Here is a 13,935-nt window from a genome sequence, read left to right as displayed (position 1 = left end):
TTAATTTTTAAAGCACCACTTCAGCATTTGACTTTTCCTAGATTGTTAAGTATCTGGAAAAGTCAAAGTGTGCCTATATATGGTGCAGACACTCAACCAAAAGTTTCTAAAAGTAATGTATAGACTGTCTTTGAACCTGGTTGGGGCAAAAATCATTAGTATCTGAACAGGCAAGTTTCCCTTTTTAAAGTTACTGTGCAACTCTTACAATCATGAGGAAGAGAAACAAACTTTTTAAATAAAACTGACGTAGCCTGGTTAATTAACAAAAGATCAGCTTTGTGAGACATCGAATGTGGATGAATCTCCCCTTAGAGAAACAACGCCAGCAGCTCAGAGTATTCTGAAACTCAAGGGCAAGCTTAGAAATGTGCCATGACGAGGTGAGCCTAACAATCCTACTTGGTGCCAGTGAGTAAGAACACCACCTTAATATAGTACAGTCAACTCTGAGAGACTCACGTAGACAATTCTTACTACTTGGAGGTATTCCTAAACGCTATCTGGATAATGATTGCAGTCTTGCTTATCAGAAAGGAGAGCATATTTCGAGCACTCTCAGCATTAATCTCCGTATTCACTAGCCCTGCAGCCCAAGCAGCTGCCACTACAGCTTTCGAGCACCTCTGCAGTATCACACATGGAGCCGGTGACTCCTGGACATGGAGGCTCTGCCCTGTGCTTGTCTGTCACTTTCACACACTCACACACGACTATACATAGGTTCTACCACAGGCATTTCTTAATTATTTTTAAAATGGTGCTCCTTTTTACCCCCTGGTTCCAGTATAACCTTGGACCCGAACAGGAAAGACACGCGGTGTTTCGGCTCCCTCTGATTAGTGTGCTGGCATGGAATTGAACTAAGAAGTAGCTTAAAGGCAAAGCATAATCATGAATTCCACCCTCTAATCCCAATCTTATGGCCAACATCTTTTTTACACTCCCTTCCTCCTGTCTAAAAACAGTTCCAGAAGTGTTTAATTATTTTTAAACTTACATAATTCTTAAAATTCATTCCAGAAAGGTTGACCCGTCAACCTGGATTTTTCTCCAGTAGTTTCAGTTGTCCCAGAATAGTTCTTAATAAAGTCACCACTAGAATTTTTTCACAGTTCTAGGTAATCGCAGCTGAAATACTGCTCCAGGGAATTAATTTTTCCATTAATATTTAAGACATTTTCATGCTACAAGAGAAGACAAGACGCACAACAGCCGTGCCAGCCAAATCATTACTGGCTCACACTGCAGCGTCTCATTTCCCATCACCTTTCATACAGCGTGGGAGGCCACAGAGGACAGAAGACTGAGTATTGGAATTATTCTTTATCTGTTGAACACAAGTATGTCACTCTAGGTATTTTCTACTTACACAAATTTAAAAAAAAATACATTGTGTTTATGAGTAAAAACAATCTCATTACCTCTATAGGGGTATAAGAGGTACACCTTTTCATGGGAATCATCAAAATAATTGCAAAACCAGACAAGTTTCAGGAAGTTTTTTATTTAATGGTAAAAACCAATTTTGTTCTTTAAAATAGATTGCTAATTCAAGACATTATTAGCTCTTCAAATTAGATACAGTGCCATTTTTTCAGTTCTAAGAAAACAATAATGCTGTAAGGAAGATTTTTCTAACAAGGTTATTTCCTCAATCATAAATTTCACAGTTCGCTCTCAAAAGGACTGCTGAAAACCATTCTTTAAATACAGTTGCTTCTTAAATTGAGCTTTTTCTGTGGTTGAATGTAGCTCTCCTATTATACAGTTCCAGTTCTGATGAGAAATCAAAGTCATCCTCAGATACAACCCCTTTTTCATTACGCAGTTTCTAACTTCTCCAAGTGTGCCTTGCACAGGACACCAACATGGAGTGAGCACTGGAAGTGCATAATGGCCTTTTAAAACCTGCTTCTTCCAGTTTGAAAGCTACTGCTCTTTTTACCACTTCTATAAATGAGGTTAAGTTGAAGTTACACCCAAGCAAGTTACTAGCCTGACAGGCAATATAATGTAAACAAAAGCATTTCAAAATGCTGTTACAGACAGCGAATTTTCTTCCATAGATAACTTACATCTACATTCTACTAGGTCTGTGAACAGAAACACTCCAGAGCCAGCTCTATCTATAGGCATAATGCACTTTTCGAAATATATTCATGAGGCAAAGAGTTGCTTTACCTAACATGCCATCAAAGACTGCTGAAAGGAGCCTCTGACACATGCATGGTCCTTATAAAACAATAAATAAATATCTCAAAACAAATACTTGCTGAGCACATATACAACATACAAGAGTAGCAAAAGCTGCTTGAAAGTTTATTCAACTACAACTCTGACCTTATACTAACAAGACACCGAGTATGAAACTTCCTTCTTCAGCAGAGTCCATACGTGAACCAGACAACCTCAAACTAAGGTTTTCTAATGTGCTATTTTGTGTTGGAGACTTACTACACACAGTTTTGACCTACCAAATTGACAAAGGCTATAAGCACAATTTTTAATCCACAGTTGGACGATATTTAGATTTGTTCCTGTCTTGAAACATGGTCACTTCATCTTCTAAAGAAATTACACAGTAATTAGAAAGCAGTGGTGCATAGGACTGCTTGTTAAACACTTCTCCAGTATGGTTTAGTACTAAACCCAGAAATATTAGTAAATGCTGCTTTGTTTGTAGAAGAGTAAGGCTTAACAAAACCGATGTTGAACTCATTAATCACTGTGCTGTTTAGTCATACTACATGTGCTGTATTGGGGGTGGGGGAAATCCATCTTTAAGTTAATACACAGTGCGTAAGATGTTAGCCTTAGAAAACACTATCATCTCCACCAAAGATTAAGTGACTGCAGAAAGTAGAAAAATGCTAATTTAGAAATTAGCAAAAGCCATTAACAGCTTAAAAACTTTACAAACTAAGTTACAGCAAGTCAATTTCTGTGATCATCTTACTAATGCTCTACACTCTTTCAGTATGAGGCTCTGCTGAAACATGAGTATTCCATTATCAATATATCTTCTCCATACATCATTTTGTAACTTTCAAACCCAATTTGTTTCATAAACTGCATTGCCTTTAAAAGGTATATAAACCAGCCAGTGGCTAGTCAAATTGAAGAAACAAGAACAGAAAAAAACCCCAAACCCCACCTCAGATGCAGTAGTTTATACAGTATCTGCTACTGTTTCTAATACTATCTTATTAGTTCTGTTCTTCAAACAATTCAAAACAGATAATTTTTTCTTCCATAAGTGCCTTCAAGAATGCAGTCAGCATGCAGAATTCCTGCCTGGTGCAGCAAAACCAGCTGTTATCAGAGCTCATCTAACCAAGCATGCAGGAAAAACTGCAGGTGCTCGGTGCTCCTCAGGATCAGGATCAGATACTTTTTGAAATTTAAAGCCCAAATATTAAAGGCATTCTCTAATGTGACTGTTTAAAATGTGAGAACATGTAATATAACAAACCTCTGAACTAGATTAAAGTTATTTCTGAACAGCTGTTGGTCATGAAAACATTTGTGTAATACAGGGTACTTATGGAGGAGGGGAAGGTAACAAAAAAGTGACCTGATACTGTGCAATTAATGTTTTTTTTCCAAAGGAGCTCAGCACAATTATCAAATGATATATTTGAGTTTACTTGCGTTCCTCTTTCCATTATTCAGCTGTCTTCTGCTGTGAAGTCTGTTCAGCGTTAAAGCGGGATACGCAGTGTCCAGAGTATCATCTCGCATGTCTGTGACAAAGGCAATACTGTAGGCAGGTGTGTGTCAGAGAATGACACAGCGGAATGTTTTAACGTGGTAACGAGTTCTGCAGTGCATCCACATGTGTTGTTACTGGAGCTGTTAAGACTCCCACAGTGCAGGTAAGGAGGAACTAACTGAAAATGCCCCATGGCAACTCCAGACAAATCCTCAAATAATTTCAGGAAAAGGTAGTCTTTTTCAGACTGGTTGTTGCACGTCTTCTAGGAACTTTTCAGAACTTCTTTCAAAAAAAAAAAATTCTCTCATCTTGAGATGTTGAAGAAATAGGAATAGTATATATGTTTTTAGAATAAAGTCCTTCACATAAGGAGGGAAATTCTAAGTCTTCACAGAAGGGAGGCAGTTCTAAGTCTATTTTGATTAACATCATTGTAGCCTCAGTTCAGTCCCATACCTTGGAATTTGGCAGTCTCAGTGCAAACAAAGTAAGTCCTCAGTTCTCCCTTGCCTTTGACATTAATGAGTCCTCTACATTCACATGAATATCCCAACTCCTGCAGTATCTTACTTGTTTCTTCTGTAACCTTTGAAAAGAATTAGAAACTCTGATGAAATTCTTCTGAGTATTCACATTTTTTAAAAATCCATAACCAATTAGAAATAATTTCTTAGACATGCCAAGGCTGATCTGTTTACCTGGATTTTCCCCAGTTCCCCCGTGCTCTCCATTCGGCTAGCCACATTAACAGTGTTGCCCCAAATGTCGTACTGAGGTTTCCGGGCTCCAATCACACCAGCAATCACAGGGCCATGATTTATCCCTTAGCATAAACAAAAGCAGGTGTCACAACTGAAGCAGAAAGTTATGGGATATCGACCTTCATTATAGGCTGTAAGTCATGAGCTTCAGGGGGAAAAAAACCCCCAGAACTTAACCCTGCAACGCTTTTCTAGCAATCCGTATTACCATTGTTCTAGAAATACTAGTCCTGAGGCTCAAGAGATGTGAAGTGACTCTTTCACTGTAAAATGGTAAGTCCAAGAAAGAGCTAGGGCAAAGTTCATACCAAGCTAAATTCTTCCTTTTCTACTTCTGGTATATAGAAATAAACATTTGTATAATGACAATTAGTCAACAGGTGATAACAGGGTACTTCACTCTTCATGCGCCTTTTAATCTTCTCCAAACTCATCCAGCTGCTCCCTCCAGGGATTAGAAAAGCCCATCCACGAAGGAGCTTGGCATATTAAAAAAACTGGACTAGACAATACTACTTCCAGCTATCCAGCATTTTATATTCATCCAAATACTGTGTTCAGTGTCAAGAAGGTCTCCACAGCACTCAGCAATTTACCTAAGTCATCCTACCTCATTTTTAATTTTTACGGAGCTGCAGGGTTCATGTTGTTCACAAACTGAACTTACCAATACGTAAGCGGAAATTGTTAAAGGAATGTCGGTTGATGCCATCCAGTTTACTCATCAAGGCAATTCCATATTCCACCATAATCCCAATGTGAGCATGCTGTCTTTCCTTATCCTATGCAATTCACAACACACACATAGTAATGATCAAATTATAACACAGATGGTTGTGTCAGGCTACTATTCCAAAGCAGTACTATTAGTGAATAAAGTATATAAGGATGAGTCCACTCATCCCTGTGACTATGCAGAATTGCACAGTTCAACAAACATTCAAAATGGATTTTAAAAACTACATTAAATTCAATTGGAATGGCTATGAGGTGACAAGCATGATATGGTTAAATTTTATAATGAATTTATGTCTGTCTTTCAGAATTCCAGATTTAATTTTACATGTTTTGTATATGTTAGATACATGCATCCTAGAGTCATACACAAACCTCCTATAGTGAAAGCAGGCCTGAGTACAGAAATTGGTTTTAATTCTTCTGGGTGACAAACAGTTTCAGATTCAGATCTAATGTGGCACTTGAGGATCCTCTTTTCGTGCCAGTTCTCAGGTATCACAAAAAGCTTACTGTCCAGTTCTGAGATGGCCTTTCTTTGGCCCATTCTTTGACTTCCCTATTATTAGAGCTATTCTGTTATGCATCTAGAAATGTTAAGCTACTGGAATCAAAGATTAAAGATGTAAAAAGTATGCTGGGGTTACAGACAATACCTGCTTAGGAAAAAAAAAAATTGAACTAGGAGATAAATAGTGAATTCAGGAGGAAACAATACACAAACAATACACTTCTCTCACCTTTTCCCACATTTCAGAAAGTCACTCTTGGTGATTTACTTTATCACATTACATTTTGTTACTTTGAGTGTAACCAATGTACACAGAGAATACCAAAGACAGATTTCAGAGACAATGTACCTGGTTGTTCTCTTGGCCTGGAGTAACGCTGAGACCAGCTGCTGCCATGTAAGTGCTTCCAATGGTTTTTATTTTTTCAACACCACTAAATTTAGGTTTTAGCAAGAGCTGTTTGAAGAGAAGGAAAATAGAAACTTGAGACTTTAATACCATATTTCATTGTGGGATTTAACCAGAAAACTTATACTGTCTGCAATAAGAATTAAACATCTCTAGGAATATTATCAATCACATGAAGGTTAGATAAAGTACTGAGGATCAGTTTCACAGCTTTGCTCTACCTGCAAACAGGAGAAATAAAAGCACCGAAGTACTGAAATGAAGTCCTGAAATTCAGGAGTTTCAAACCATGCTACTAATGCATTAGATAATGCAATTGAAAAACCCCATGAGATGGGAATGTATCTTTCAAGATTGCAAGGCTTAAGTCAGAATACTAGTTCAGTTTAACAGCCTTCCCCCCCCCCCGCCATGCTCAAAGATCTAGTGAAACATTTTATTTTGCAGTAAATATGTAATCCAGTCCATTTTTGCCAGAAGCCTAATTACCTCATCAAAATCAGCAATGATTTCATTTAACAGCCGCAAGCATTCCAGGCCTTCTTTATTGACATCACATTCAGTATAAAACACCTTAAAATCCGGTACCGATGCAAACATGACACAGACACAGTCATAAGATTGATGGTACCAGTCCTACAGGAAAACAACATAGTCACACGTTGTCAGCAGTCACCTTTCACCACTGGTATTCAAAACTATGATTATTGTTTGTAACCAGTAATCAAATTAGTTTTCCTGTGAAGTCAACTGCAGTACTTTACAGTGGGCATCTGTTATTTTATCAGAAACATTAACAAAGTTGATTTGCCCTAAAGAAAAACTGAGATATCTACGTATATTAAAGATTCTCATCTATTCTGGACAGTGCCAGTCTTCTGACACTTACCATGAGTGTAAAATCAGCAATATTTATTCTGATGACATGCCAGCAGAGTAAGATGGATGTCTTAAAAAAAAATAAATCATTATCGGTTAACTTCTGACTGAAGTTGTTACCATCTGTTCTTCAACTAACTTCTTTAAAAAGAAGGCCTATCTTCTCTGGTAAAATATGGTCTTTGGAAAGCAGGAAATCCTTTTTAAATATTTGCCAAACTCAAATTGTGTCCTGAAGCCGAACTACCAATTCTGAAAACAGATTTCAGAGAGTGACAATAAAAGTTTGCATTTTTTTGAGGCCATCTGGATAGCAGATTCTTGGTTTTACAAAGGTCTTGGGAGTACAAACAAGAAGCAAAGAGTGCAGAACCTTATAGTCTTCTGTGTGCTTGTTAGCATGACATTCTATGTCTCAGAATTACAATTTACTGTCCTTCACATAGTAGAGATTAAACATACCTCATTTCGTTTTTCACCAATGAAATATGCAGCAACGTGTGCTGGAAGTACATTTTCCAGCAAAAGCCTGTTAACATTCTCCATCGTTTCAAACTGTTCATGTTCTTTTTTAAACTTATTCTTCCACAGACAATCCAGTCGACAGTAATAGTCAATCTGCAAAGGGACCAAGTACAATAAATTAAATCCATATAATATCTCGCTGAAAAATATTAGTTAATTTATTCAAAAAGTGTAGTTAGCAATAAAGTTTCTTCAAGGCCTTTTGAGCCTATATAGTTATGAAAAATGTGCTTTGAGAATGAAGGTCAGGAAAATATGAAGCAGTCAGTATGAATGAATGCCATTTAGGTACCATCAGGTGTATTTACCAAAATGACATTTTAATAATGTGGTGATTATTTTTATCTTGAACTACTGCCTTGATTTAAAATGAATACTGACATATAAATACAGATCAATCCAAACTGGAAGAATTTAAAAGTTCTGACTTCTGTAATGCAAACACTATTGAAAAATATAAACATTTTCCCACTTTTTCACAGTAAAAATTTTTGCATTATCTATAACTAAGTACAAGTAAGTATATTATCTACAACTAAGTACAAGAATATAAAAAAAAAGATAAAAATTTAGTGCACAATTTCAATGAACAATGCTTTTGCATTTTATGTAAATCAACTTGCTGCAAGTAAAAGAACTAACCTATTGCTTTTTAAATACATACCTGTTTTGCAAGTAAAATTAGGGTTATGTAAAATAGAACCAGATACAAATTAGTTGTTATCCTTGGCTCTCTGATGAAAAGCCTGGAAAGAGAAAGCAATACAAAGTCATCTGTATCCTCTAAGAAAATCGACATGATTAAGGCATGGGGGGGGCCAGGGAAGGGAAGGGGAAGAAGAGCACAGCAGAAGAGGGTGTCTTTATTCAGACATACACCACCAGTGCCATTGTTCATTTGTGCCAGTGGCTGCCTGGTTATCAGTCCTATCCTAATAACGAGAAAGGATTATCATTCCGTTCAGTACATGAACTGCATTTCACGTAATGACAAAATGGGTGCTGAAACCTTGTTACATAGCTACCGTATCGATGTTCAAGGAAACATGCCTTTATCTTAATGCAGCCATCTTAATTTCCATCGCATTGAGTTGCAGCTTTGCACCCCACACTGCCCCACAAACACACAGCCAACAAAACCTTGAAGTAGGAAAAGGAACCTTCTTATTTGTAGAAAGATGATAACAAATAAAAACCTGAATTGCTAAAACAAAGCCATTAAATCACACCTACATATGGTTCCATACAAATCTGAGACGCCACTCATATTTCATAGTAAGATCAGTCTGTCTTACCACATCTATTAATGTTCACAAATGCATCAAACTAAATTCTCATGAATAGCCTGGGATTAAGAGGCCAAATGAAGAGCTCATTTAGGCAGCTTAAAAAAGATTTAAAAAAAGCTGTGCTGACAGCTCACAGTTAGCCTCTGCAAAATAAATTTATCGTAATCTTCAGCTAAAAACCTATGCTGAGAATCTGAGAAAGACCTACAAATGAAAAGTAAAACCCTTCCACATGATTTCTCTTTAAGTATTTTTATAGTTTATTCAATTAGATCAGGTAAATTGCTGTTACTTTTCAAAATATGTGCAGTTAGTAAGGTAAGTAAATGAAGAGTTCACTATCCTACTGACTAGCAATGTCTCGCAAGCAGAGCTTGAGCATCAGACTCTTAGCAAGACTTTTCTTCATAGTTTAACAGAAGATCAACCTTATTATGAGATTAATATTCTATCCCCTAGTCTTTAATGTAAGCTAAGCTTTCAGAGATCTCAGAAGCCTTACTACAGAATTTTTCAGAACACACACAGTTTCTTTAAAAAAAAAAAAAAGGAAAAGAAAAGAAAAAAGGTTGTATGGTCTAATATGATTTCCATGTCATTAACTTTACAGGAAGGTTTGTAACGTCTGACTTACATGATTTTGATATTTCAATATTCCAGTAAGTGTACAAAAATATAACACCTCCTTTAATCAAATATTATTGTCAATTATAAGAAACTTTACACTGCACCTGGTACTGTTGCCATAGAAGTTCAAGTTTCTATGCTGAAGGGTATTAAAAATGATGAGGTACACAGTCACAGCAATGGACAGGAGGAGAACTTTGAGCTCGAAGCTCATTTGAAGAAATACCGAGCAAGCAATGAACCCCAATATGCAGCAGTAAGCATAGTACTGTAAAAGAAGAATTTAAAGAGCAGTTGCATTATTCAGGCTTTATGCCTAAGACACTTTCAAAACAGAGCAAATACTAAGTTCATGATCATTGTAATTTAAATAGAATAAATTACAATCACTTGCTAAATACACTTAAAGCTTTATTTTTAATTGCACTAGAAGCCTGAACTTAATACTTTCTTAGTTACTTTTTTAATTTGTTAAAGACAAACAAAAAGATTTAAACAAAAAGCATCACACCCACATAAGCAGTGTCAGATAAAAAAATGAAGTGTTGAGAATTTATCTTCTGAAGGCTATTAATTCAAGCAATTATTATTTAAAGTTCACGACTAACCTAAAGTAGATCACAGTCCAGTGAACAGTCTCTGAACGAGGAACTCCAGCATTCTGGCCCTATTTCTGACCTCTTTTTGACAGTGTAACCTTAAGCAGATACTACATTCCCACCTTCCCCACCTGTAACGTGTGAAGACCGTGACCTGTTACCCTACCTTAGACACAGCTGCTTCATAAGAACTTTGATGTTAACAACCATCATCAAGCTAGGGCCATTATCTAGTGGAATTACTGAAAAAATTCCCCAAGGAATCGCAGGTCAGGAGAGGTGTCCAAGGTCAGCGTGCAGCTGGGAGCATTATAACTGTCAAGTGGTACAAAGTGCGTTGCGCAGACAGGATTGCTCCCTGCAGCCGCCCACAGAGGTATAAGATGCTGAGCTAGCATACTTTAGACTACAAACAACTCCAAAATTACCTCAGCTTCTGCTCCGCAAGAGTTTATTTCTCTTTATGTACAAAGCACAGTTTTTCACCCATAATAGCACAGACCTAACAAAGATCTAGGAGATTAGCTAACAGTTAACATTTCTGCTGAAGTGAATGAAACCAGAACGATTTATGGGGCAACTCAGGATCAGAGCCCACATACTAACATATAGTAACTATAGTTACATATAGTTATTATAGTAACATATAGTAACTATACCAACTCTGTCCTCCTAAAGGCATTGAGTCTAACCTCCAAAAGGTAACGAACACTCATAGTTACAGCCCTGAAGCCAAACCTCTGAAAAAGAAACCGCTATGTCGAGAACACTGACACAGATCTGTTGGCCATTTAAACCCTTTCACTCTATCAAGATACTTTACTGGGACACTGGCAAGTACAGCTTTCATTTCTCAAACACAATCATCATCCTGTTCTTCTGCTTTTTCCTCAGTTTTAGATCTACTTTTAAGTCTGAAATGTCAAAAAATTGCAATGTCATACATCATGTAGCACAGCAACAGCACCTGAAACATCTTGATTTCATGAAGAACTTTTCTGCTGTCAGTTACTTAAAAAAAGCTGTGTTTTATACAGCAACAGATCCTGCCAATTGTCAATATTATAAACAAAATTCAAAGATCTGGGTTTTAAAGTAACATGTATTCACTACTTACAGTTTCCTCAATGCAGGATTGAGTTGTGTTTCCAAAAGGCTGATTTACAGACATGCAAGAACAGAAAATTACCAGATGAGTACAGTGTGCATTATATATATATGTAACTTATCATTTGCCATAAGGACTTGAATGAAACGGTCCTCACACAACCTGCTGTGCACTGTTCAAAAACATGTCCATCATCTAAAGGGGCAGCCAGGTGACAAAGGAGCATCCCAAACATTTGGATGATCTCAAAACAGAACGCTACTTTGGGATTAAAGAGATAAAAAGCGAAACCCTCCCAAATAATCCTTTTGTGTCATTAGTTAAGTGCTGAATCTATCCTTACAGAAATGCTAGAGAACACCTGTCAAAGGTGCTGAGTAACCAAAATAAGCCAAGACTTCAGCTTTATCCACAAGTACTCCAGACTTTTCAAAATCCCTAAAAGAGGCACAGTAAATCCATAGCTAATGATAGAAAATATCCCTAGAACTGCCTTGTGGCATGAGTAAGTCTTTGTGTTCAATGATTTAAATATTCTATCTTTATAAAAACATATCAAAATGCTGCCATCCATCTATATTATACACACCATCCATGACTCATTTCATTTTAATCTTACAAGTTAAGACAGTACTCACATAGGTGGCAGCACACAGGTCATTAGATCCAGTAAAGTTTGCAGGTTTGTTCTTTTCAGTAGTCTTGATTTATTGGGGAAAAAAAAAAAACAGCAACAAAACCACCATAGAAACTAGTTAGCATGTAGTCACTAATTTTAAGTTTTTTCTCCATATAGTATACAATGAGTCCTGATCTGGTTGCCCTTTCAGTGCTACTGCAATATAAATGTTGAAATACAATGATATCCCATATAGTTGTACTAAACATACATGCACACACAAGGTGCAAGAGGGTTAAAACTGTCAAGTATTTCCTTACTTATTTTTAAATTTTGGGTAAAGTTGCATGTTATGGCTATGCTAATCTGACAGCTAACTGGCACAAACATGTGGTTCTGTCTCACCCCTCAGTTTCACAGCTGCTGTTCCTCCTTCCTGTTAGGCTGTCTCTGGTGGTGTTCACATGACACCACTGTGAGTCAATTCAAGGACCTAAGCCAGCAGAAAAACAACCCTACAAAAGAAAATTAAGCATTTTCTGCAGTATAGCTTTCAGAATAAACTCCCCGTGGAATCAGAATAATGGCAGACCAAGCACGTGGGATCAGAGGACAACACTTTTAGTAGCTAGCTATCAGATAGCTTTAACTGTTAACATCATGTGTCACATAAAGCTTGTTTAAAAAAAACACAGCAGAGTGGCCTTGAGCATGAGGTTATTCCACAGAGCTATTTGCAAATGTTATGTACTGCAGGTGCAATACAACACTCAAACTAAAGTTAAAAGACAGACGCCATTTGCATCTTAGTCTAGCAGCAACTACCCCCAACGTCTTTGGTTTTAGAAGAGAGCCAAGCTATATTCTCCCTTTCCCCATCTGCACTATTACTCGCTAGTGCAAACAGCACAATAAACTGCTTAATAACTTCTACCTGCTACAGCCAAACATTTAAACTTGCATTAAGAAAAAAGGAAGACCATCTTAGTGATGAGGATTACAGTCCAAAGTAATTATAAATGACAACTTGAAAGCAAGGAAAGATGGTGTAAACTAGAACTCAAGTCTATCACATGTACTTTTAGTTCTACAAACTGGGAGTTTTTACTTTTAATGCTTTTACATGACATCGTGCATTATCCTTGCATAAATCAACTCGTGAATCAGACATTAGAAAAAGCAGCAAAAAGCACAGTATTGATGAAAAGAATAAAGGAAGTTACTTAAACTGTCAATGTTACAGTAAATTCACCGAATGAAGATAATGCGATTACACTTACCAAATTAAAAATGGCTATAACCAGCAAGGCACCTATAGTGATGACTGCTAAAGGAAGCCTAAGTAAAGGCATTGTTTCCACCTTTTCTGAGATAGCACAAAGACGGCGTAGGAAAGGCCACTGTTCTGAGCAACACTTCTGTAAACAAAATTAGTTTATATCAGTAACATGGATAACACTTTGATACATGTGAAGAAATATTTCTAAATAGAAAATACTTTTTCTCTGCAGGAGTGTCAAGAGTCTTCATTGGAATCCTACTGTAGAACTCTGAATCTAGTCATTCAGATTAAACACCTAATGTCTTTCCACAACTGAAAATAGAGATAATGCTTCCTTATTTCAAAGAGGCAAGGTGCTAAAATTTTCTGAATTTCTGCTTTAAAAATACAAAATGATCTGATTGGAAGTTCTAGAGAAACGTTACTAAAAATATAGTGATAACCTATGTTGTACTTTTTAGTTATAGATCTATAATATTGTATTTGGAAGTACATTTTCAGATTACTAAACTGAAATCACAGTCCCCTTTCTTGCCACTCTTATATTCTCCATTTGTTGCTGTAGAGAAAAACATCTAGTCAAGCATATACTTTTAACGATGGGAAGCACTATTCAGCGATGCTATACCAAAACACTCCCAGCCTAAAGTTCAAGTCTGATGCAATTGCAATCTTGGAATTTTCTTTTTCTCTTCTGCATGTGTTTTTACATGTGTAGAAACTATACGTGCATACATATACACACACCTCTCTCCCTCTACATAGACACACATATATAAAAATATATAAAAATCTATCCACTCATATATATAGAAACACCATACAAACATAAAATCCATACATGCTATCTAACTGTACTTTTAAATTAATCAT

General features: G+C 36.7%; 1 protein-coding gene across 2 annotated transcripts in view; it reads right to left on the bottom strand.

Moving 5' to 3' along the window:
- Positions 1-1,491: 1,491 nt before the first annotated feature.
- The window catches only part of ADCY7 (adenylate cyclase 7), a 66,601-nt gene continuing 54,157 nt past the window's right edge, over positions 1,492-13,935 (bottom strand). For both annotated transcript variants that reach the window (XM_074839371.1, XM_074839370.1), the window contains exons 18-28: positions 13,061-13,198; positions 11,800-11,862; positions 11,171-11,209; positions 9,559-9,722; positions 8,203-8,284; positions 7,476-7,631; positions 6,624-6,770; positions 6,075-6,182; positions 5,147-5,261; positions 4,417-4,541; positions 1,492-4,304 (exon numbers count right to left, since the gene is read on the bottom strand). In XM_074839371.1, coding sequence (XP_074695472.1) covers positions 4,158-4,304; positions 4,417-4,541; positions 5,147-5,261; positions 6,075-6,182; positions 6,624-6,770; positions 7,476-7,631; positions 8,203-8,284; positions 9,559-9,722; positions 11,171-11,209; positions 11,800-11,862; positions 13,061-13,198 — 1,284 coding nt within the window. In that variant the 3' untranslated portion in view covers positions 1,492-4,157. The remainder of the gene's footprint in view (positions 4,305-4,416; positions 4,542-5,146; positions 5,262-6,074; positions 6,183-6,623; positions 6,771-7,475; positions 7,632-8,202; positions 8,285-9,558; positions 9,723-11,170; positions 11,210-11,799; positions 11,863-13,060; positions 13,199-13,935) is intronic.

Source organism: Strix aluco, chromosome 14 (assembly GCF_031877795.1).
Source record: "Strix aluco isolate bStrAlu1 chromosome 14, bStrAlu1.hap1, whole genome shotgun sequence".
NCBI classification, from domain to species: domain Eukaryota; kingdom Metazoa; phylum Chordata; class Aves; order Strigiformes; family Strigidae; genus Strix; species Strix aluco.
This window is presented reverse-complemented; position numbering and strand designations above follow the sequence as displayed.